Genomic DNA, 23,804 nt, shown 5'->3' on the forward strand with positions numbered 1-23,804 from the left:
CTGACGTAAAACACTGCACAGAAGATTTCAGTGGGTGGCCTGAAAAGACTAAGTAAACTATTACAATAAAATGTACAGCGACTTGAGGTTAGAAAACGGAAAAGGAAAAACACAATCGGCAACTCCCAACCTGCAAAAATTGAAGAAAAAAATGCAAGCTTTGAATCGAATTTTGAAAGTTTCTATGTGCAAAATATTGACAACTCAGGAAGCATCAAAAAAGGAAGGATGCAGTACAGCGTCTCTGTGGCCCAAAAGAATTTGCTGATAATCATTTTAGGAGATCACATATGATCAAAACTGACAGGGTAGAAGGAAGAAACCCAAGCTGCATGTGAAGGCATTGGCGACACACAAGGCTCCAGAATAGATGGAATACTATTTGAGATGTTTCAACAAACAAATGCAATGCCCATCTGTGGCAAGAAATTTGGAAGGCAAAGATATGGTCAATTGACCGCAAGGGCTCCACATTGACATCCATTTCCAAAAAAGGTGGTCCAGTTGAAGGCAGGGATTATCAAAGAATTTTAATATCACATGCAAGTAAAATTTTGCTCAAGATAATTCAAAATCGTCGGCAGCAATACATTAACAGAGAACTGGCAACAATTCAAACCAACTTAAACAGAGGACTGGGAATGAAAGATATTGTTGGTGTTCGATGGATGTTGGCTGAAAGCAGACAATATCAGAAAGATGTTCGCCTGGAATTTATTGTCTCTGCGGAGGCATTCCACTGTTTAGAACATACCAAAATTATGGATAATGCTATGAAGAATGGGAATTCTCAAACAATTATGCTCATGGCCAATCTGATTCATTTTAAAGAATCACTACTTCCAAATCTGTAAATATTTAAGAGGGTAGACAGTATCATCTTTCTCCAGGCAGAGTAGCTGGGGGGTTTGAACTGTTGACCTTGTGGTTAGCATTCTAATACTTAACAACATGGTGCCATTTGGAGCACTTCCACTCTGTAGCATAAAGGATGCCACAAGATTGAAGTTAATCAACAGCAGTAACAATGACAATAATTGCTGGTCTAAAACCACCCCAGACAGCGCTACCAAAAAAGTAGGGGGAAGTGGGGGTGAGGTGAGGAGAGAAGGAGGTATCGATCACAATGAATGGCACATAACCACACACCTCTATCCAAGGGGTAGAACAACAGAAACCAGAGGGGAAGGGAGACAGCGGTGGGTGTGAGATTTGAAAATAATTAACAATCTATAATCTATCAAGGAGCCACAAGGGTTGGGGGTGGGGGGAAGAAAGAGGGGGGAAAAAAGAGGAGCTGATCCCAAGGGCTCAATGGAAAGTAAATGTCTAGAAAAGAATGATGGAATATATGTACGAATATGTTGGATACAATTGATGTATGGATTGTAGCAACAGTTGTGAGAGGCCCCAATAAAATGATCTAAAAAAAAACCAACCCCACCTCAGACCCATTTCTCCCCCAAAGTTGTCAGTGTTTCAATAAAACTGATAATATTAGTTTGCAAATGGTACATTTTAAATATATTCCCTACATTTTCCCCTGTGGTGCTTAAATAAACATGACCCAATGCGCTAGCTGGAGAGATGTGTTTCCTTAGCTTAGCCTTTCCATAAAGGCAGCGGAAAGTTGGCTTTGGCTCTGGCTTTGCAGGGGTCCCTCTGAACCTTCAATTTTGAATCAAGTGTGAAAGTGAGAACCCCAAGACCTGCTGGCAATTTACCTACGGACCATTGACCCCACCATCTTTCTTCGTTTCGTTGATGATGAATGTGAGAGTTAGCATGAAATGCCTCTGCCCTGTTACTATTCAGCAATGCAGGACCAGTAAACGGGACACACAGAACTCTACTAAAGACTAAGCATGGAGTCGTAAGAAAGAACTATGAGAGGAGGGACTCATTTACTTACTTGTGAAGCATTTTTGTAAAATAAAAATTCTTAGATCCATAGTTAAAACAGTTTCTTTTTTGCTTTAGTGAGTTGAACATGCAAATAATTAAAGCATAGCTGTTAGCAAATTTAATCTAAATGTAAATAACTCAACTAAAGCTGGGCCAAATTTAATAAGGTACACCCAGGAATTATGTGTTAATCAAATAAGTGTCAATTATGAATGGAATAGAGAGATACTTTCAGGGTTCATTTCTATATCTGCTCAACTATTAATGCTTAAAAATTATGGATGCTAAAATTAAACTTCCAAAGTTATCAGAAGACTACTACATTTTAAAATCAGAACATTACTTGGAAAGCATCATAAAAATACATTTTTTAATCCAACAATTATTAATGGAACATTTTCCTGGTGTCTGGAATACTTTTGGTCTGTTAGATGTCATAGAGGAATGCCGGTGGATTCTGTTGTGCTGCCAACCATAAGGTTAGCAGTTCTATCCCACCATTGACACCATGGACAGAAGACGAGGCTTTCTGCTCTCGTGCAGATACACAGCCCAGAGACCTAAAGGAGCAGTTCTACTTGTCCTATAGGGTCACAGAAATCAGTGAGTCTTGAAAAAATGAATTTTTTTTAATCTGATGCTATCGGGATACATTTTATACTGCTTTGTAAAAACACACATACACACCTTCAAAATATGAGAAAAAAAGCAATACCATGCTTTCTGTGCCATTTTGCTTAAACCTAATCTGAAACAAAATCAGTCCTGTTCCCTTCAGAAGGAATGTAGCTAAAGAATAATTAATTTCCAACCCGGGGGGAGGGGATTGTTTATCTCCACAGAAATGGCAGTGTGAGAGCTGACCAAATCACGGCACACCAAACCTTGAGGGTAACATAAGCACACGGAGCAAATCAGGAACAGAGAGGTCTACAGGACCGCCTGCCCCAGAAGTATGTGCTACAGAGGACAACACTAAACCTACAGGTTGGGAGAAGAGCTGGCCTGTCCCACCCATACAGAAGCAAACCAAGATGGAGAAAGAGAGTGTAGGGGACTAGACCCCATACTGGCTCCCAAACCCTGAGGATAAGAGCCCTGCATGGAGCTGCTAAGGCACAGAGAGGACTGTAAGACGGACAACAGCTCAAGGCATGATGTCCCCTCGCTGGAGCATACCGCGACAGAGGACAATACTGGGGACACAAAGCGGGGAGTGAGTCTGGTCTGACCACCCCCACAATGGGGCAAACCCAGAAGGGAACATAACAGATCAGCAAGGGGAGCAGAGCAAAGCCACAAAACCCCCAAGGAGTCCCCCAAATAGACCTCAGGCTAGAAGGGGCAGTTCCTGGAACCCTGCAGGACCCATGGGGAGACAGTCATAAAGGTCAGCCGACAGACCAGGAATTAAGTATGCTTTTTCATTTTTTGATTTTTTTCTCATTTTATTTAATCTTCTCTTTTCTTTTTGTTTTTTTCTCTGTTACTGTGTTTTTCCTACTACCAATATAAGACAGGCATGGGAAGCAACCCTGAAGTGAAGGCAATGGGACTGACAATTCCAGAGGGAGCTGGGATTGGGGGTGGGGGGAAGGAGGCAAGAGAAAGGAGCGTTGAACAAACACCACCATAGACAGGGGAACAACTAGGGAATTAAAAGCAACAAGCAGGAGGACATAGAGATTCCAGTGGTGCTGGAGCAACGGCAATCTAGCTGAGAGGAATTACTAGGACAAAAGAAGGGCGAGTGTGATAGTGGGACAGGAGGAAGGTAAAAGGAAACAGAGGAAAAATCTAGGAAGCAAAGCTATGGATAGAGGTATAAACATAAGTGTGCACTTATATAAATATATTCATTCATAAAAATAGAGGTATTGGCTTATATACATATATATTTTATGGCAATAAATTGAGTAAGTGGACGGACTTGAGGACCTCTGCCCAAGTCATCCTCAAAGCAAGAACACTTTGTTCTAACAACCTAGCATTCTATGATGCTTACCCGACACAAGTGCTGAAGACAAAATGGGTGCATAAGCAAATGTGGTGACAAAGCAGATGGTGCCCAGAAATCAAAAGATATAGTGTCTGGGGTCTTAAAGACTTGAAGTTAAACAAGCGGCCATCTAGCAGAGAAACAACAATGCCCCCATGGAAGAAGCAAACCAGCCTGTGCAATTATGAGGTGTCAATGGAATCAGTTCACATGCACCAAAAGACCCAAAACAAACAAACAAATATGATGATGGGAAAATAGATCTATGTGCATATATTTATAGGTTTAGTATTAAGGTCGGGCATGGACATTGGCCTGCACTCAAGTACTCCCTCAATGCAAGACATTTTGTTCTATTAAACTGGCATTCCATGATGTTCACGTTCCCGACATGATCACTGAAGACAAAAAGGGTGCAAAAGTAAATGTCATGAAGAAAGCTGATAGTGCCCGGTTATCAAAAGACAGAGCACCTGGGGTCTTAAAGCCTTGAAGATAAACAAGCAGCCATCTAGCTGAGAAGCAACAAAGCCCACGTGGAAGAAGCACATCAGCCTGTGTGATCACGAGGTGTCCATGGGATCAGGTATCAGGAATCAAAGAATAAAAAATCATATCATTGTAAATGAGGGGCAGTGCAGAGTGGAGACCCAAAGCCCATCTGTAGACGACTGGACATCCCCTTAAAGAGGTGTCACGGGGAGGAGACGAGCCAGTCAGGGTGCAGTGTAACAATGATGAAACATACAACTTTCCTCTAGTTCTTAAATGCTTCCTCCCCCCACCCCCCTTCACCCCACACTATCATGAGCCCAATTCTACCTTACAAATCTGGCTAGACCAGAGGATGTACGCTGGTACAGATAGAAACTGGAAACACAGGGACAGATGATCCCTTCAGGACCAGTAGTGAGAGTGGTGATACTGGGAGGGTGGGGTGGAAAGAGCGAACCGATTACAAGGATCTACATATAACCCCCTCCCTGGGGGATGCACAACAGAAAAGTGGGTGAAGGGAGATTTCGGACAGTGGAAGACATGACAAAATAATAATAATTTATAAAGTATCAAGGGTTTGTGGGGGAGGGGGCGCCCTCCGGGGAGGGAGCGGAAAAATGAGGAGCTGATACCAAGGGCTAAAGTAGAAAGCAAATGTTTTGAGAATGACGATGGCAACAAATGTACAAATGTGCTCGACACAATGGATGGATTGTGATAAGAGTTGTATAAGCTCCCAATAAAATGATTTAAAAATAAAAACACTCATGTTGTTGAGGGGGTTTGGAGCAGAGACTCAAAACTCATCTGTAGACAGTAGGACATCCCCTCACAGAAGGGTCACAAAAAAAGGATGAGTCCACCAGGGCACAGTATGGCGCCCATGAAACACACAAATGACCGCCAGTGGACTGCTGTCGAGAGAGTCGTCTCTGGAGAAGGGCATCACGTTTAGTAAAGGGGAGAGACAGGAAGATGAGGAAAGCCCTTAGGGGGATGGATTGACACTGTGGCTGCCGCAGTGGGCTCAGCAAAGGAACGGTTGTGAGGAAGGTGCAGGTGCAGGCAGCATTTCTTTCTGCTGTGCATACAGTTGTTATGGGTTAGAACCAGCTTAGTGGTACCTAAGAACAACAACAACACCAGGACCCAGGCCCAGAGATTCTGAGTCAGTAGACTTGAGATAAAGACAGAGAATTTTTGTTTTCAAAAAGCAATTCAAATGACTCTGTTTAAATGAATAGCAATGACCAATCCCTGTATAAAAGCATGCATACGCGATTCTCCTCGTGAATAAGATAGAGGAGAATAAGAACAGGTATATCTTGAGGGGAGAACTAGCTAAACCAAGCTAACGTGGAATCTGTCCATTTGGTTTATTTTTTGATTCAACAAATATTGATTCCACTTCCATGACATAATGAGCAAAATAAAACCCAGCTTCCCCCCTTCTGAGTAGAGACCTGTGTGTAGACAACTTATTATCCCTAAATATAAAGATAAAATGATCCTGGTCAATAGATTTCAGTAAGGGTTGACCACATAAAGCCAGTGGTAGTTTTGCAGATCCCAATGGTGGGCCATTTCTGTAGCAATTGCTGTGGCAGTCAATATTAACAGTAAAAAAATATTGTGCTCAAGACATGTGTGTATGCACAGAGAATCAGACCTTAGATCAGAAATTCTAAGCAAATATTATTTTTGATTCTGACTCTGAAAATGGGAAGATATGTAGAGGGGATGTGTAATTTCAATTCCTCCCATTAGAGCTGGGATTCCTCTAACTCTGCCCACCTGGATTCTAATTGTGTCCAAAGTAACTCACCATGCAAGTGCTGGCTTTGTGGAATGTGAGTGAGTTTACAAGGTTAAGAGAAACCATTTCAGCTCAATCTGTACCACAATTTTTATTTGTGTGTGTGTGTGTGTGTGTGTGTGTGTGTGTGTGCTTTTAACCACTTGTCAGTAGATTCCGGCTGATCCTGATCTTGTATGTATCAGAGTAAAACTGTGTTTCCCAGGGTTTTCAGTGGCTATTTTGTCATCAGTTTTCTTCAATTTTTCAGGCTTTTCTTCCCAAATGCTTCCCTAACCTTTTGGTTAGCTAACAATGTGTTAATTGCTCGCATGATCCACTAACTCTTGTCATGAACCCTATTCGCACATAAATGTAGTTGCCTCATCTGAATATCTTTTCTCAACCTCTACAATGCACTTCTTGGGTAGTAGTGATTATTTTCATTATGACAATTAGTGATAGAATTAATATGTGTTCAAACTTACTTTATAGATATTGTCTGAGTCATAATATTATATATGCCAAATTCTCTATATAGATTATTGAACAATTAATATGTGTTCAAACTTACTTTATAGATATTGCCTGAGTCATAATATTATATATGCCAAATTCTCTATATAGATTATTGACATATATAACTATAATTTGCAACCACCAGTCAGTCTGTGGGAGAAAAATGAGGTTTTCTACTCCCATATAGCATTACAGTCTCAAAAACTCACAGGGACAATTCTACTCTGTCTTCTGTGGTCACCCTGAATCAGAAATGATTTGGCGGCAATGAGTTTGGTTTATTTAACCTTCCTAGCTAATCTAAATTGGAGATTTCAAAAGAGTGGATAACTAGTCCTTGTAATAATTTTGAAAAATGTGATAAAGATCAACATACACATGATGATGTGAAAAGTGTGAATATTGTAAAAATAGTTTGGATGTATGTTTTCTAAAATAAATTATATTTATAATAACAATTGGATTTGTGATAATAATTATGATGTTGAGCTATGGAACTGCATGATGACCAAAGTTCTAGTACAACCAGTAAATTACAGTAGAGTAAGTGTGAACATTTATAATGCATGCCAATAACCTAATTTGAAACTCCATTTCCCAAATTGTGGTTTTTTACTAGTATAAAACAAAGCAAAAGCGCCAGTGATCACATTATGTTGAGAAACGCTAAAAGTATTTATTTGAGGTGCATTAAAAGTTATGAGAATGTTAAAAAAGCGAACATTTATTCACTGCTTATCATGTGCCAGGCATAGAACAATATGTTACACTTGAATTACCTCACTTTAACCTTCTAAAAGGGATGACTAGTAATTCTACTTATGAAATTTCTTAATTCATCATAACTGCATGTTAGTAAAAATTATATTAAATGCTACTGTCTTAAGGAAAATAATTATATAATTTTTTAACCACAATGAAAGTATTATTTATGCTAGACCTCAAAAATAGAAAAGACATTTCCAAGGTTATATTTGTTTGCTGCATTAATATTTTTAGTTGTCTAGTTGTTCTATATTCACAACCAATGAATTCACTATTCTGTTAGGCAGACACAGTATCTCAAATGGAAAAAAATTTTCACTCTAAATAATGTTATAATTTTCCCGTTAGCTACATTAGAAACAGATGGCAATTTGCTCTGAGGAGAGCTAAATAATATCGACTGAAAATGCTTAGCATTTATTCTAATGCCATTGTGTTAAGATAGTCTTTTATTCATTAAATGGGAATTACAAAATCAATTGTATACATACTGCATGAGATCACTCAATTAAATCAAATAACTTTTATTAAAAAATAATTGTATGGCACAAACAACCTTACTGTGAATGCAAAAGGAATATAGGTAGATTTTTTTAAAATGTTAATGACCGAATGTTATTAAATAGTGGATTCAAATGAGCATATTCTTTAACCTCCAAATTAGCTTTAAGAAAAGTAAGGGGGATAAAACACCTCAGGATCTTAATCTACTATGTAAATCGTACATTTATAGCAATGAATCTCAAAAGTAACAAACTCACTGCCGTTGAGTGTGACTCATAGGAACCCCTGCGGGTTTCTGAGACTGTAACAGTTACGGAGTAGAAAGTCCAGTCTTTTCTTTCTCCCTGCCAGCTGCTGGTGGTTTCGACCAGCTGACCATACTGATCGCAGCCCACCATGTAACACTACACCACCAGGGCAATTAGATCAGTTAAAGTACAGAAGATGTCATTATTTTGTTGTTTGCATTTCCCTTTTAAGATGGGCATGCAAATGCAAGGTTAATAGATCAAGCTGAGTTTCAGATTTCAAAATCGTGTATGGTGGAGTTGCGAGGGATCGTCAGCATTATCTAATCCAGTCAGCATGCTGGGATACTAGATAGAATTCCTACAATCAAGGGTAGAACCATTCAGTAAAGGACAAGGCATACATCATACCCATCCATCCATCGCTCAACTTCCATATAGTCATTCATTCAGCAGGTATTCATTGGATGTCTGTGGGTGCTATGTACTGAGAGTGTGACAGTCAGAAAAGCTGGACAGAGCCAAGCATATTTTACCCAAGGAGAAAGCTTAGAAGGCAGGAAGGATAAGCCAGAAAGAAAAGTGGAAACTGGGAATATGGGGAGGAAATGGAAATGATGCTGTTACATTTTAGGTATAGCAACTGATGTCATGAGCAACATGCGTATGGATGGTTGAATGGAAACCCCGTTTGCTTTGTAAACTGTCTCTCAACTCACCATCCACTGCCATTAAATCGATTCTGGCACATAGTACCGTATGTAGAACAGAGTAGAACGGCTTCGAGCTTCCCAGACTGCAAGTTTTCACAGCATCATCTTTCGCCTGTGCCGTGGCTGCTGGGGTTCAACCATTGACATGGGGGTAGCAGCCCAATGCTTAGTCCAGTGCGGCACCAGAGCTTCCCGATCAAAATCGAAAACAAACAAAAACTAGACTATATATGACTCCTGACCTTACAGTAATTGGAGATGTCAGTGAGCGATGGACAAATCTTTTTTTAAATGTTTAGCCCCAATACACACATGAACAAAAAGCAAGACTTCACCTCCACAGAAAGGAACGTCGCTGTTGTTTTCTGGCGCTGTTGGGTTGGTTCCAACTCCTAGTGACCCTGTGTCCAACAAACAAAACACTGCCATCCTCATAATTATTCTTACGTTGGAGCCCACCAGTGCAGCCACTGTGGCTATCCATCTTGTTGAAGACCTGTCATGTTGCTGCCTTGCTACATGACCAAGCAGTACGGCTTTCTCCAGGGCCACATGTCCAAAGCAGGCGAGACGAAGTCCCACCATCCTGGCCTCTGAGGAGCATTCAGGTTGTACTCCTTCCAAGACATTTTTGGTTTGGTTTTGGCAGACCATGGTACTTTCAATATCCTCTAGCACCACAATCCAAATGCATTGATTCTTTCTCAATCTTCCTTATTCATTTTCGAACTTTCACGTGCATATGAGGTGGCTGAAACTCGTGACCATGGCTTGAGTAAGGTGCATGGATGCAATTCTGTTAAGACATACATGGAAGGAGCCTACCCTGAACCAGGGGCTCTCTCAAAGGACCTGCTCTTTGAATTGAGCAGAAAGGAATGAGGAGAAGTTATTTAGGCAAATGGAGAGGGTGGAAACACTTATAAGCACCTATTTAGCAACAGAAAATGCAGACTGTTTGAAGTCTTGAAATTAAAAAGAGAGGGGCCGGAAAGGGCTGAAGGGCTACTTTGGCCCAGACTAGCCAGGATCTACAGTCAGGTTTTGACTTTTTATTTTTATCCTAAGAATTCTGGACAGTCATGGGAGGATTTTAGCAGGAGGATATAGTTAGTTTTATTTCCACAGGGGCATTTCAATCTGCATAAAAGGAAATGCTAGATCCAGACATGTACTTTATAAACAATTTTTTTTAAGGTGGGGCAGAGAAGGAGTAAGATGGGGAGAGGGGAAAGGCAGCATGGGTATGAAGGACCAGGATGGAAGTGGTTGCTGTACTCTTATCTGGAATGGCCTTCTGAGAATGCAGTCGTGTTTGGAAAATGCATTGTTCTTGAATTGATATATCGGTGAAATCTGCTTACGTGTGTGAGCTTTATATGAACAACCACTCCTCTTCCAATTTCTAGGGTAACAGAGATTATGTAGGCTTTTTTCCTGCCAGCCCACTTTCTCTTTATAAAAGTCCCTACTTAACCTAAGAAATTGTCTCTTTTCTATAATGCCTTTCTTGACATTTTTTAAGATAAGCCATCCACTTATAGCAAAGACAAGTTTAAACATGTTTTCTTTGGAATAAACTAGTACGTGTAAGACCAGGAACCATAGTAACAAGTTTTCTTTTTTACTTAACCTTGTACAGCAATTTTGGAATCTAGTAACAATGCTTTTGAATTACTGTCATACATCATTACGTTGTGGCCAAATTACACCACTGCCAAACTACTTCAAATAGTGACCAGCCAAGGTGACAAATATCTTTGGAGGACAGAATTCAAGATAGGAGTTGAGTGAATGTTTGACTAAAAGTAAAACTTTTCATTATATGAGAAAGAACAGGAGGGCCAGGCTGAGAGTTTGAGCTATTTGTTTTCTTTTTACTAACAAGGTGTTTCTTCTTCCCCCAAAGTCCACAATGATGAAGGCAGTACAACAAGGGCCCTCACACTGAAGGATATCTTAAATGGGACATTTTCATATAAAACGTTTTTTCCAAACTGGATTTCAGGTAAATTAGTTATCTTTCTGTGGGCTTGATTTTCAGTAAAATATATGTGGTTTTTAGTAGCAACGCACTAAAAATAATATGCACTAAAAAATAGTATGCACTAAAAAAAATTAATCAATTGAAATAGTTAAGAAAGCAATTGCCTAGAGAAATCAAGCATCCTCTGAACTAATTTTATCAGAACCATCCAAACTGGATTTGACCAATAATAATGAAGATGATAGTACTTTTAGTTGGAAAATAAAAGCTGAAAATGCACTGTTGATGAAAGTCAAGTACATACTGTAGCTTTTCAGAGTGAGGAATGTGCATCTATTTACAAGAAGTCATAGGAATTTTACCAAAAGACATATTTATTGTTAAATTGAATATTCTGAAAAAAATGGGCAAAACCCCTTTAAAGATCAGAAAAAACATATTTGTTTATGGTTCTTATTATAATATAGGATAATACTGATGCATTTAATCACTCAAATGCAAAGATTTAATTATTTATGACATTATAATTGTTTACCTAAATTACCACTAAGCAAAATGGAATATTTTTATTTTTTCTTTAAAAATAAAATGCATACAAATGGATTTTAAACTACATATAACCCAACATAAATGTATAATTTTATTGTTATGAAAGAAACCAACCACTATTTGATGTCATAATACAGGGTACGACATTGAAAATATTATGCTGACAGAAATTCACCACAGGTCAGAGAAACTAGGTTGTATGATCCCGCTTATATAAACTATCCAGAGTTGATATTATATAGGAACAACCACTGCTCCTTATTGGTCATTAGGGGTGAGCAGGCGGAGTGATTGGAGAAGGACTTTTGCTTTAGGGACACGAAGTTTTGTTAAAGCTGAGAGAATTATTTGGAAATAGACAGTGCTGGTGGCTGTACAATGTGTTGAACATAATCAGTGCCACGGAATTGGACACGGAAAATGTTAACTTGATGACTGCATTGTGACATGTATATTTTTTACCAAGATAAAAAAAGAAGGCTATTTTTAACTAGTTTATGCTTTTTGTACCACAGACAAAACAAAATTTTATTTCCAAACTTTCTGAACCGCTTAGGATAGCGCTGTTAGCAAATATGGCATCTGAGTAAAATCGGAGGCATCCTTTTTTTTTTTTTTTTTGAATATCAACTTATTTTAAATCTGACAAATTGACTGGGCAGGGAGAACAGACAAGAAATCTGTGAGATGAAAGAGGTTTCTCTTTGTTACAAATCTATTTCCTCTTAAAGAAGATCATTTCAACCCCCCCTCCTTTTTTTTTGTTTAAAGGGCAAGAATATCTCCACCAATCTGCAGATAATAATGTAGTATTTTATAATATCGAAACAGGAGAATCATATACCATTTTGAGTAATACTACCCTGGTATGTATCCATCATCCTCTTCCACCTCCGAAACTGCAGCCAGGTCTTCATCGACCAAGAAGCATATTTCAAACTCCTAGCCACGCGATCTAGTTTCATTCTGCATTCCAAGTCTGTCCCCCACCCTCATTCTCTCCCAGTTCTATCTCCCTAGCACACTGTGTGACTGCTTGCCTGGTTCTCAGTCACCTATCAGCTTACCTTGTCGATGAAAATACTAAGACATGGAAGTGAGGAACTCGGTAGTTGACGGGTGAAAGCTCCAGTTTCAAATCTGGGCTCTTCTACTTAATTACCCATGGAACTTCAAGAACAGGCCACACGACACCAATCAAATATGCCTCAATTTTCTTATCTGCAAAGCGGGAATGATAATAACACCTCTTTTGTTATTATAAGAATTAAGCAAAATACCACGCACAAGAATAGCGTCCATCACAGAATAAATGTTCAATAGACGGTGTGCGTTAAATATGGGAGCATAGTGTTCTGCCTTCCTGGACGCTGAATCCTCCTACTTTCTTCACCCTGAAAAGACTCAGGTTTCCATCAAACTAAGCTCCGCTGACACCTCCTTGATGCAATCAACACTTCTCTCATTTAGAGTCAATTACTCTTTGCCTATTGATCTCCTAATGCTGTATTTATATATCATTTATGGAACTTTGCAACTTGTAATATGTTACTTATTTGCAATTTTACCATTATAAATTGCTTAAGATTGAAAATTCTGTCTTCTTTCTTCTGTCCTCCCCCCATGGTGTCTAATAAATTACTTTCTATACAGTAGGCATAAGCACATTTTAGAACTATATCATAATTATAAGTATGTACAATGATATGATATTCTTTGATAATTGAAATTTTATATTGCTCAGATTTATTTTATTCTGTGCTCTAAACAACTTCTTCATAATTTCAGAAAAGCGTCAACGCTTCCAATTATGGCTTATCACCCGATCGACAGTTTGTGTATCTAGAAAGTGATTATGCAAAGGTATTTTAAATTGACTATTTTATTTGGATGCATCTGATTATATCTCCTACTAATCCACAAATGGGCTTATAAACGGCAAAAGAATCAAGAATCTACTTTGACCTCTAAATATTTAAGAAGTTAAGGTAGATTCTAGGTGAACTCAAGGAACATAACTAAAATATGGATAAATAATTCAGAAACTGGCTTTCTTGTCTGGTCATTATTTAATATAAGCTACTTTCCATTGGTGGAAGAAAATTTCATTTGGGGGCACAGATACTCGCCCCTCCAAAAGGAAGTATTATCATCACATACCTAAAGCTACCCGCGACATAATAAGTCACACAATGTTCATATATTTTAAGCTCACTAGTGGCTTTTGTTACTGGAAGCGGAATACTCATGGAGTAGCACATTTAATCCACATGCTGAACAAGATAATAAGAAGAGCCTTCAAAAAGTTTGTGTGAATATTCCATTTTTTTCACGAATTTCTTGAGGCCTTCTTGTTTACAGTCAAGTGGTGGAGCCAAAGTCTAAAATGTTTGTCTTGTAAAGCCTAGGTTAGAAGTATTCCCACCAAAACACACCACTGTTGCTACCGTCTCAGATTTAGTCCATTTGACTCCTGCTCATTCCAGATGGTGAGAGAACCACTTGTGCTATTGACAAGCATTTTTAAGGAAGATTTCTTTGGTCTTGCACGGGACCTCTTAGTTTCTATCATCGAGACCATCTTTTCTAACTACTGATCGTCTTCGTTTCCAACTCTTGCATTCCAATGACCAGTAATTCTCGATACACCTTAATGTCATGTTTGATCAATTTTAGACTGGAGAAGTTTGTAAAAATTCTTCAATATCTTCTTCTTTAGCATTAGTGGTTGGTGCGTGTATTTAAGAAATAGTCATATTAAGTGGCTTTCCTTGTCGGCAAGTGGATACTATCCTCCACTGGCAGCATTGTACTGCAGGATAGATATTGAAATGATCTTTTTGGCAATTAACGTGAGGCCATTTCACTAGCATAGTAGAGTGTCTGATTGTCTGATTCAAAATGCCCAAGATCAGTCCACGTCAGCTCCCCAATAGCTAAAATATCCATTGTCAAACCTATTAAGTTTTTGTCAACTTCTATTTTTCGTAAATTCTATCTTCTTAATTTTAATGGATGCTCAGATTGCTACTTCTCATTGTGAGTCCTCAGCCAATTAAGATCTTTGAAGTCTTAGAACATCAACCTCATTAAAGTGGACTCTGCTTTAAGAAGGCAGCTCTTCCTGAGTCCGTCTGAGCGCCTTCCCACCCCGGGGACTCATTTTCCAGCACCAGGTCAAGGGGTGTTGTTCTGTGTTCACTGGCCAGTGATTGTAGAAGTAGATTGCCCCGGCCTTTTCACTAGTCTGCTTTAGCCTGGAAGCCTTCCTGAAACCGAGCCATTACGAGTGATCCCTCTAATGGCATTGCTTCCATCATCACAGCAACCCACGCAAGCCACCAGGGTAAGTGGTGGAAACTTGTGATTGATGCTTCTGATATAGTGTAGAAAATATTTATTTTAAATCATAATTTGTCACTCCCTCTCTTTTTTCTAACAGCTTTGGAGATACTCGTATACAGCAACCTATCACATCTATGACCTTAGAAACGGGTAAAGCTTCATGTTTACTTATTAATATTCCTTAGAGTTGGTAGCTGGATGTTTCCATTTCAAATTCTAGTTTGAGGTTAAGATTGAATCATCTTGTAACTGATTTAGGTATAATTATTTTTCCACTTAACATGAAATTCAAGACAATTCTTATTTGGGAAACTCACTTCCTTTGGGATGATGGATATTTTGTGTTCATATGTCTGATATAGTTTTATGCATATGTATGGTTCAAACTGTTAGTCGAAATTTTTCATTGTCTTTTAATTCAATTTCTCCATGAATTTTTTGAAGTCCCTACATATGTGTATATATAAACACACACAGCCACACACATACAATGAAAACATGCACAGGAATTATATACTCCCATTTTTTAGGAGAATAGCTGCTTCGTTGGAAGTAAGCAAAAGAGATGGTGATGCAGATTAAAACTGTATTGAACATATCTATAAATTAATTTAATTTTTTTCTAATAGCTATATTGGAATATAATTCATGTATGATAAACTTCCATAGTTAAGTCACATTTTAAAAGAATTGTATATACAGCACCACAATCACTTCTAGAGCATCCTTCCCCCTTCTGTGTCCATTACTTGCTCCCCAATTCCCTCCAACCTCCTCCCAACATCCCCAGTAAGACTTAGACCAATTACTGTCTCTATACATCCTCTGCCGCTCCTGTGCTCCATTAACCGAGAAACATATGAAATATATATATATATATAAACCCCAGAGCAATATTAAAATAAACCAGAGGAAAAACTGTGTCCCCAAAAGAGAATATTTAAAACTAGATCAAATATAGAATGAGTCAAGAGGGAGATCAAATGACCCTTGTTCCATCCTCGTAATCAAGTTTACAATCATCTCTGTCTGATGCCCAGTTTCTTTGAGTCCCTCCACTCTGGTCAGAGGGGAACCACTGGAGGCTTAATCCATGTAGCAAGCTTGCAGGTGGATTTTGGCCTCCCACTCTCATCCATAGCTTTCTGCAAATTGGTTGTTCACATATTTTTAATTGAGTCAGTTACCCTTAAGTGAAAAAGTTAACATATCTTAAATTCAGGTGGTAGATAAATTGTCATCTTATTTTATTCTTTTATCTTCTTATTGTATTTTTTTTTTGAGGAGCCCTGATGGCATAGTGATTATGTGTTGGGCTGCAATTCAAAAGATCCACAGTTCAAAACCACCAGCCGCTCTGTGGAAGAAAGGCAGGGCCTTCTACTCCCATAACAGTTACAATCTCGGGAACTCCTGGGTCAGCCCTGGGGTTGTTGGGAGCCCTCATCAACTGAATGGCAGTGAGTTTGATTTGGTTTAGAATCATGCTATTCATTTTATTACCAATAGGAAAAACGTTAATTGACTTGATGGCAGAATCTGTGTGTTTTACTTTTTGAAACATACGAGGGGGTACACAAAAAACACGGGAATTGTGCTGGGTGGAGCGGGGATTTTGTAGTCTGCATTTTCCCGCTGGGCAAGCATCCAACAACTCGCTCTGAATTAGTGCACCCAGTGGCATCGCCTGGGAAGGTTCTCTCTGCTCACAATGAATTTTTTCATAAAAGCAGTTTCACTTGAACCTCATTTTATATTATGGCTGATTTAAGAGAACAGCATGCTGCTGTGAAATTTTGTTTCCTGCTGGGGAAAAATGATGCAGCAACTGCTGTGATGTTGAACACAGCTTACAAGGACAGCACTATGGGAAAAACACAAGTGTAGAAGTAGTTTTCTTATTTCAAAAAAAGGTGAGATGTCGATTGATGACAAACCTCATTCTGGATATCCATCAATTTCCCAAAAGGATGAAAATGTTGACTTGTCATGCATTTGGAGTGTGTTCCATCAGGTCACACTGTTAATCAAGCTTTCTAGTTAGAGGTTCTGAAAAGATAGCGCAATAGTATGTGACACAAAAGACCTGATTTGTGTCAAACCGGAAACAGGTTTTGCCACCACGACAATGCACCTGCTCATGCAGCCATCTCAGTGACCAGTTTTTGGCAAAAAACCAGCATGCCTCTCTTGCTCCACACACCTTACTCACTTGAACTTGCTCTGTGCAACTTCTTTTTGTTTCTGCAAATGAAGAGGGACGTGAAACGACAACCATTTGAGGATGTAAAAGAGGTGAAGAAAAAAATGAGGGAGGTGCTGTCAGTCATCCAAATAGATGAGTTTGAAAAATGTTTCCAAGAATGGAATCACAGATTTGACAAGTGTATTAAATGTAAGGGAGAGTACTTTGAAGGTGATAAGGTTGTTTTGTAAAAAAAATTTAAAGCATAGCTTTGAAAAGTTTTTCCTGTTTTTTGGGGGGTTCCCTCTCATATTTACAACAGAAAAATATTAAAGAAGATGCAAATTTTGTGAAGGACTTATGGAAAGAATTCCAGAATGAAAACAATTATGCTTCTAAAGGGAAGCAGAGAGAGTTGGGGTGACTCAAAATAGACTAGTTTAGTTGAAATTGGAGGAGCTGCGCTAGGACAAATGTGAGGTGGTGTAAGGCTGGGAAGGAGGGGAAGCCAGGAAATGTAGGCCAAATAATAATGAGGAAACCTTTTAAGAGACTTTAGATCCCATTCTGATAGCAATAGGGAATCACTGAAGGGTTTTAATGGGAAATGACATGATCAGATTTGCAGTTTAGAAAAATCGCTCTGGCTAATTATGGACAATGAATTGGTTTAGTTACTCATCTTAATGTGATATCCTCTTTGCTGTTATATAAAAGGGAAAATAATTGTATGGCTTGAGGAGGTATTGAAAATTCTTCTGGTCTAATACCTCTTTTATCTAGAAAAAACACAAAGCATCAAAAATTATCTATTTTTTTAAATGTTCAGCAAAAGAATAACCCCTGATCTCTTTAAACTGTCCACTTAAAAAAAAAGGAATCTCTTCTTACAATAGAATCTAAATCCTGCTACTGCATTTTCCGCCTCCTCTTTGTAGCCTTATCATCATTCACTCAGCAAGTGTCTATTGAGCATTTATTATGCGTAAGACAAATATGGGGAAAGACAAATGAGATCAAAGATCTAACCATATTCTCAAATAACTATTAGTGAGGTTTTCCCATACAATTTCTTAGGACTTTAATTATTTTTGTTTTCTTTTAATTATTTTGAACTTCTCCTCATACAACCTAGGTTGAGTTTCACTAACCTGAACAGCATTTTTAAAGATACTGAAACCAAATGTTTTATTCATGAGCTTAATAAACATTGTAGCCTAGAATCATACTCAATATTTAACTGTTGTATTCATTGAATCAAGTCATTGAGTTTTTATTTCCCCCCCTGCACAATGGTAGTTTGTCTCATTGTCAAGTAAATACAGCACAATGTAGGAAGTGAGAGATGGAAAAAGGGGTGAAAACAAAAAAAAGAACGGCAACAACTGGAAAGCCTCCAAAAACCCCCGCAACAAAAAAAAAACCAACAACGAAGGGCCTCAAAAAAAGGAAGGAAAAAAGGAATGGGAAGGGAAGTTTAACAACCCCCAAAAAAAAGAATTTTTTTTTAAATTTTTAAAAGGAAAAAAAAAAGATACAACTAATGGTGTCTTTTCATCTGAAGAAAAGAAGAGTTAAAAAAAATCAAAGACTCCCAGGAACAATTTGTCCAAAAGACTAAAAGACTATGAGGACCACAGCCTCCATTAACAAGAAACCAAAATTAGATGGTGCTTGGCTACCACTATTGATATCTCTGATCAGGAACACAAATGTCATGGACAGACCATGAAAAATACATATAGAAAAAAAATCCAAATCATAAAGAAGACCAGATTTACTGGTCCGATAGAAACTGGTGAACCACAAATAGGTCTGAGGGACCGGCCCCAATCCCAACTATGTGGACACAGGGCCCCCTCCCCCCAGAAAAATTCACTCAGAGAACAGCACTGAAACTATAACTCAGGGAGACGGACAAGTCTGATGAGAGCACACAAGAGCAAAAGAATGCGGAGGGAGAGAGAGTGGACCACATCCTGGCCCACCAAGCCCTGAGAACAATATCCCCACTCAGAGCAGCCAATGCACAGAGATTACCCCATCAGGCCAGCCCCACTATGAGACACAACATCCCTCACTGACCCATAGCACTACGGGGGACAATACTGGAGACACAGTGCGGGAATTGTGCCCCATCTGACCCCATCACACCGAGGTGAAACACTAAGGACTTGCAACAGAACAGCAAGGGGAGCAGAGCAATGAAGTCCCCAGGGAATACCAAAAATAGACTTTGGGGCCAGGGCATAGCACCCCATCAGACTTGACCAGAAAAAACACCTAAAGGTCAACAAACAGAATTTGAACTATTTATAGGCTTTTCTTTTTTTGGTCATTGGTTTTTGTTTTTGTTTTTGTTGATTCGTTTTGCTCTGTCTAGTTTTTCTGTATATTATTATCTCTGCATGCCTATCTAGATAAGATAGGCAGGATAAACAATCTGGAGGGGGAAACAATGGGATCGACGGTTCCAGGGGAACATGGGAGAGGTGGGGCAGGGGAAAGGAAGTGGGTATTAACATACCCAGGGACAAGGGAACAACAAGTGATCTAAAATCGATGGCAAGGAGGGTGTAGGAGGCCTGGTAGGGCTTGATCAAGGGCAATGTAACTAAGAGGAATTACTGAAACCCTAATGAAGGACCACATAGAAGAAGCACACCAGCCTGTGTGATCATAAGGTGTCGATAGGATCAGTTATCAGGCATCAAAGAACAAGAAATCATATCATTGCAAATGAGGGGGAGGCGGAGGGGGTGACCCAAAGCCCATCTGTAGGCAACTGGACATCCCCTTACAGAAGGGCCACGGGGAGGAAACGAGCAAGTCTGGGTGCAGTATAGCACCTATGGAACATACAACTTTCCTCTCGTTCTTTAATGCTTCCTCCCCCACCCACCACTATCATGATCCCAAGTCTACCTTACAAATATGGCTAGAACAGAAGATGTACACTGGTACAGATAAGAGCTGGAGACACAGGGAATCCAGGATAGATTAACCCTTCAGACCAATATTGAGAGTAGCCATAGCAGGAGGGTAAGGGGAATGTGGGGGGGAGACAGGAGGAACCAATCACAATGATCTACCTGTAACACCCTCCCAGGGGGATGGACAACAGAAAAGTAGGTGACAGGAGACATCGGTCAGTGTAAGACATGAAAAAATGATAGTAATTTATAAATTATCAAGGGTTCATGAGGGAGGGAGGGAAAAAATGAGGAGCTGATACCAAGGGCTCAATATTTTGAAAGAAAGAAAATCTTTTGAAAATGATGATGGCAACAAATGTATGAATGTACTTGACCCAATGGATGGATGTATAGATTGTGATAAGAGTTGTATGGACCCCCAATAAAATGGATCCCTGGTCCTCAGATATCCTTCAAATCTAGAACTGAATCTACTCCCCAGTATCATATTTCAGCCACACAATGAACAAGTCATAAACTGCCCAATCAATTTCAGAATGATCAACCATGAGACAAAAAGGACAGCATTTGCCCACACTGCCCCCAATTTAGAAGGCATCAAGAGATGGGGAAGACAAATACATAAAAATGGGGAAGCCAGAGAGGAAATGTGAAGCGTGCTGTTACAGTAAGAAGATTTCAACGGATAACCCAAAAACAAAATATGTGTACAAATCGTTTAACAGGAAACTAATTTGCTCTGTAAACTTTCACCCCAATCACACTAAAATATATTTTAAAACAGCAAGAAACTATCACAGAGAAAATGAAGACTCAAGTTTCCAGCTATGGAAGACATGGTGGCATAAAGCAGCCTTTCCCACCTTCTCTCAGACTGTTAAAAACTTCGGAAACAGAAAATGACTGCAGAAGGGACTTGTCAAGACAAGAAAAACCACGTGCTGACATTTTTAGTTTGGTGCTGTTTATGATTTCATAGATGATTCCACAACGTAAGGAAAACTAAAGCAGCGTTACAATGGCAACGAAACATGAGGTCTGGCACAGGCAGAATGGTGAAGTCGTCAATAACAAGCACCTTCTCATCTGGGCCATTCTTCTGTTTATGACCTCGTTCACAGCCTGGCAGACCTGCCAGGACCCGGTGCTCTTACACTGTCCTCTGCAGCCCTGGTCCCCACAGCCATGCCAATGGTCTTCAAAGGAGAACACTCTTCCTCCATTCAATAGACATCTGCCCGGTGTCATGTTCTCCACTGTGTTTTAGGCCTTATGCTACACAATGTTACGTGTTAAATCCATGTAATATGTGGTCCAGGTCTTTCCAGGTGCCTAAATTACAAATGACTTGGTCCAGTTAGAGAGAGATTATTTTGAGGCAAGAAAGTCTTTCTTACAGCTCTTCAAATGATGCCATGGGAACACATCTTGCTTTGCTTTCCCCACAAAGGCAGTCTTGATGAAACTATTAAAACAATCTTCAAGGAAAGAAGAGTCAAAACTTAAGCACGCCATCCCATGATTTTCTAACACATAGAAACCGGAACACATTTTTGCTGTAAAGCTACAAAAGCTCTACAATACAAGCCAGTCAGTTGAGTATTTGCAGGATGTCATTAAATATCAATCAAAGTGAGATCTCTGGCCAAAAGGATATTTGAAATTTCCTCATGGGTGGAGGACTTTGTAAGCTAAGGCAAACTGCCCAGTATACGGTCTGTTTTTCAGTTTAGCTTGAGATCAGATGTTCCTTTCCTTTTCTGATTTCAAGTCATAGCTCCGGAGAGATTGTCAAATGGCATCTTAGTTTCGAAAATTTAAATGCATATGCATTCACATAGATGGGGGTTGAAAATGAGAATGTGGACGTGTACATATTAAACATCAGTGCAATTATAGAATCTCAGAGCTACAAGGGACTCTCGTGGCTATCGCAATCTGGTCTGTGCAAATTTTAGTCTCAGGGGTTAAAAGACAAGTTTAATTAGGAATCTACCAAGAGCTAGTAATGTGACTGTTATGGATTCAATTATGTCCCCGAAATATATGTACTATAAACCCTCCCCTTTATGCCCATGGTGATTTTGTCATGGTGATGAGGCAGGCTTAGTGTAGTGGGTCTTCGGGTATTCTCTTTTGAAATATCAAAGAGATTAAACAAGCAAGAGTATGCAGAGAGAGAGAAAGGTAAATTCCAAGACACACGGAGAGCTCCAGGGACCGGGAAGCAGAAGCGAAAGAGACAAGAACGTCCCTTCCGAGTGTGCCCCAGAGCCAGCGCTCAGAATTTGGATTTCTAACCCCTTAACCTGTAAGAAAATAAACTCCGGGTTGGTACTGTCATCCGCTGTGTCACAGCAGCACTAGACAGCCAACACAGCAGCCTTAAGAGGTTACATCATCGCTCTAGCCCTCGTTTGTTTTGTTTAAATGAAGGAATACTATTAGATATGCTCATGGTAAATGTGCTCTATAAATCGCGAATCCAGTCCCTTCACCCCAAATGTCAGAAAACTGAGACTCCGTGAAAATTCCGCGGCTTATCCAATGTCATTTAATAGTGTAACCACAATCATTGTTTCCACCTGCATCCCTACATTTTTATGTTTGCTCAGCAAAATGACTATTTTTGGGGGGGGAGGCAGTTGTTCATTTTCTCTATTTATACAGAGTGGTTTTTGTTTTTTCCTCATTGGGCAACATTTTTCTTTCTTTCTCTCTTTCTAGGGAGTTTGTCAGAGGAAATGAGCTTCCTCCTCGAATTCAGTATTTTTGTTGGTCACCTGTGGGGAGCAAATTAGTAAGTGTTTAAATTATAGAAATGTTTTTAATCTTTTAAATAAAAGAGAAGCCATTTACTTTTGGACTTTGTTTAGTTTCCCTCCCTAAAAGAAAAAAAATGCATTCATGACTATTTTAGTGGTTAAAAATGGAAAGAGTTTTGATAAATTGAAACCCATCTGAGAATTCCGCAAAATCTCGAGCTCATGGATAGATTCTTTAAATATCGCCGTCAAAAACTTTATCCTTATCCTCAGCCAGAATGAGTTGTGCCAGAAAGCTCAGGAAAAATATGGTTTTCACAAGTTTCCCAGACTAGCTTCAGACAACATGAAATTTTGTCCAAGTGCTTATTTAAGGACTCTAAATAAAGATTAGATGTAGCTGGTTATTAATATTCAGAAGTTTACTTGACTTCCTGTCAATATACATAATTATTTGGTTACTAAAACAAGTATATAACAGTAGTATTTTTGTATGTACCTTAAAAATAATAATTGATGTTATTATGAGTTAGTTTTTTTTAACATTAAAATATTTCCATTATGAATCTTTTGCCTCTGGATTTTCACTATTTGTGACGGTTGTTAGGTGAATAATTAACACAAATACACAAATTTCATTGTGTTGCTTTTGAAATTACTTAATGAATTCACCACCACTTTCAGGCATATGTCTATCAAAACAATATCTATTTCAAGCAAAGACCAGGAGACCCACCTTTTCAAATAACATATAATGGACGAGAAAATAAAATATTTAATGGAATCCCAGACTGGGTTTATGAAGGTAAGCTGAATCTAATACTGCTATCTTAGACTTTAATTTAAAAATAATTTCATGCATTGAGTAGGATTTCTGTAAGGATTTCTATAATTATATCACTTACCTGAGTGGTATAATTTCTGAAAACCGCAGGCCATGAACAGGACCTATATATATATTTTTTTAATCTTGCAATCAGAAAACTAGAATTTATTTTCAAAAACACTGAATATAACATGGTAATCATAATTTATATTTCTATATCATAGGTAAGTCCTATATTGTACATTCTCTTATTAATGTTTTTGAA

At 38.9% G+C, this 23,804-nt stretch overlaps 1 protein-coding gene across 1 annotated transcript in view; it reads left to right on the forward strand.

The window, feature by feature from the left end:
• LOC101649394 (fibroblast activation protein alpha) overlaps positions 1 to 23,804 on the forward strand; it is a 102,845-nt gene that overhangs the window by 13,546 nt on the left and 65,495 nt on the right. The window contains exons 3-8 of the mRNA XM_045298074.1: positions 10,856 to 10,954; positions 12,254 to 12,348; positions 13,271 to 13,345; positions 14,925 to 14,977; positions 22,676 to 22,748; positions 23,398 to 23,518. Coding sequence (XP_045154009.1) covers positions 10,856 to 10,954; positions 12,254 to 12,348; positions 13,271 to 13,345; positions 14,925 to 14,977; positions 22,676 to 22,748; positions 23,398 to 23,518 — 516 coding nt within the window. The remainder of the gene's footprint in view (positions 1 to 10,855; positions 10,955 to 12,253; positions 12,349 to 13,270; positions 13,346 to 14,924; positions 14,978 to 22,675; positions 22,749 to 23,397; positions 23,519 to 23,804) is intronic.

Source organism: Echinops telfairi, unplaced genomic scaffold (genome assembly GCF_000313985.2).
Source record: "Echinops telfairi isolate 266 unplaced genomic scaffold, ASM31398v2 ScPeMD7_4;HRSCAF=17, whole genome shotgun sequence".
Classification (NCBI taxonomy): domain Eukaryota; kingdom Metazoa; phylum Chordata; class Mammalia; order Afrosoricida; family Tenrecidae; genus Echinops; species Echinops telfairi.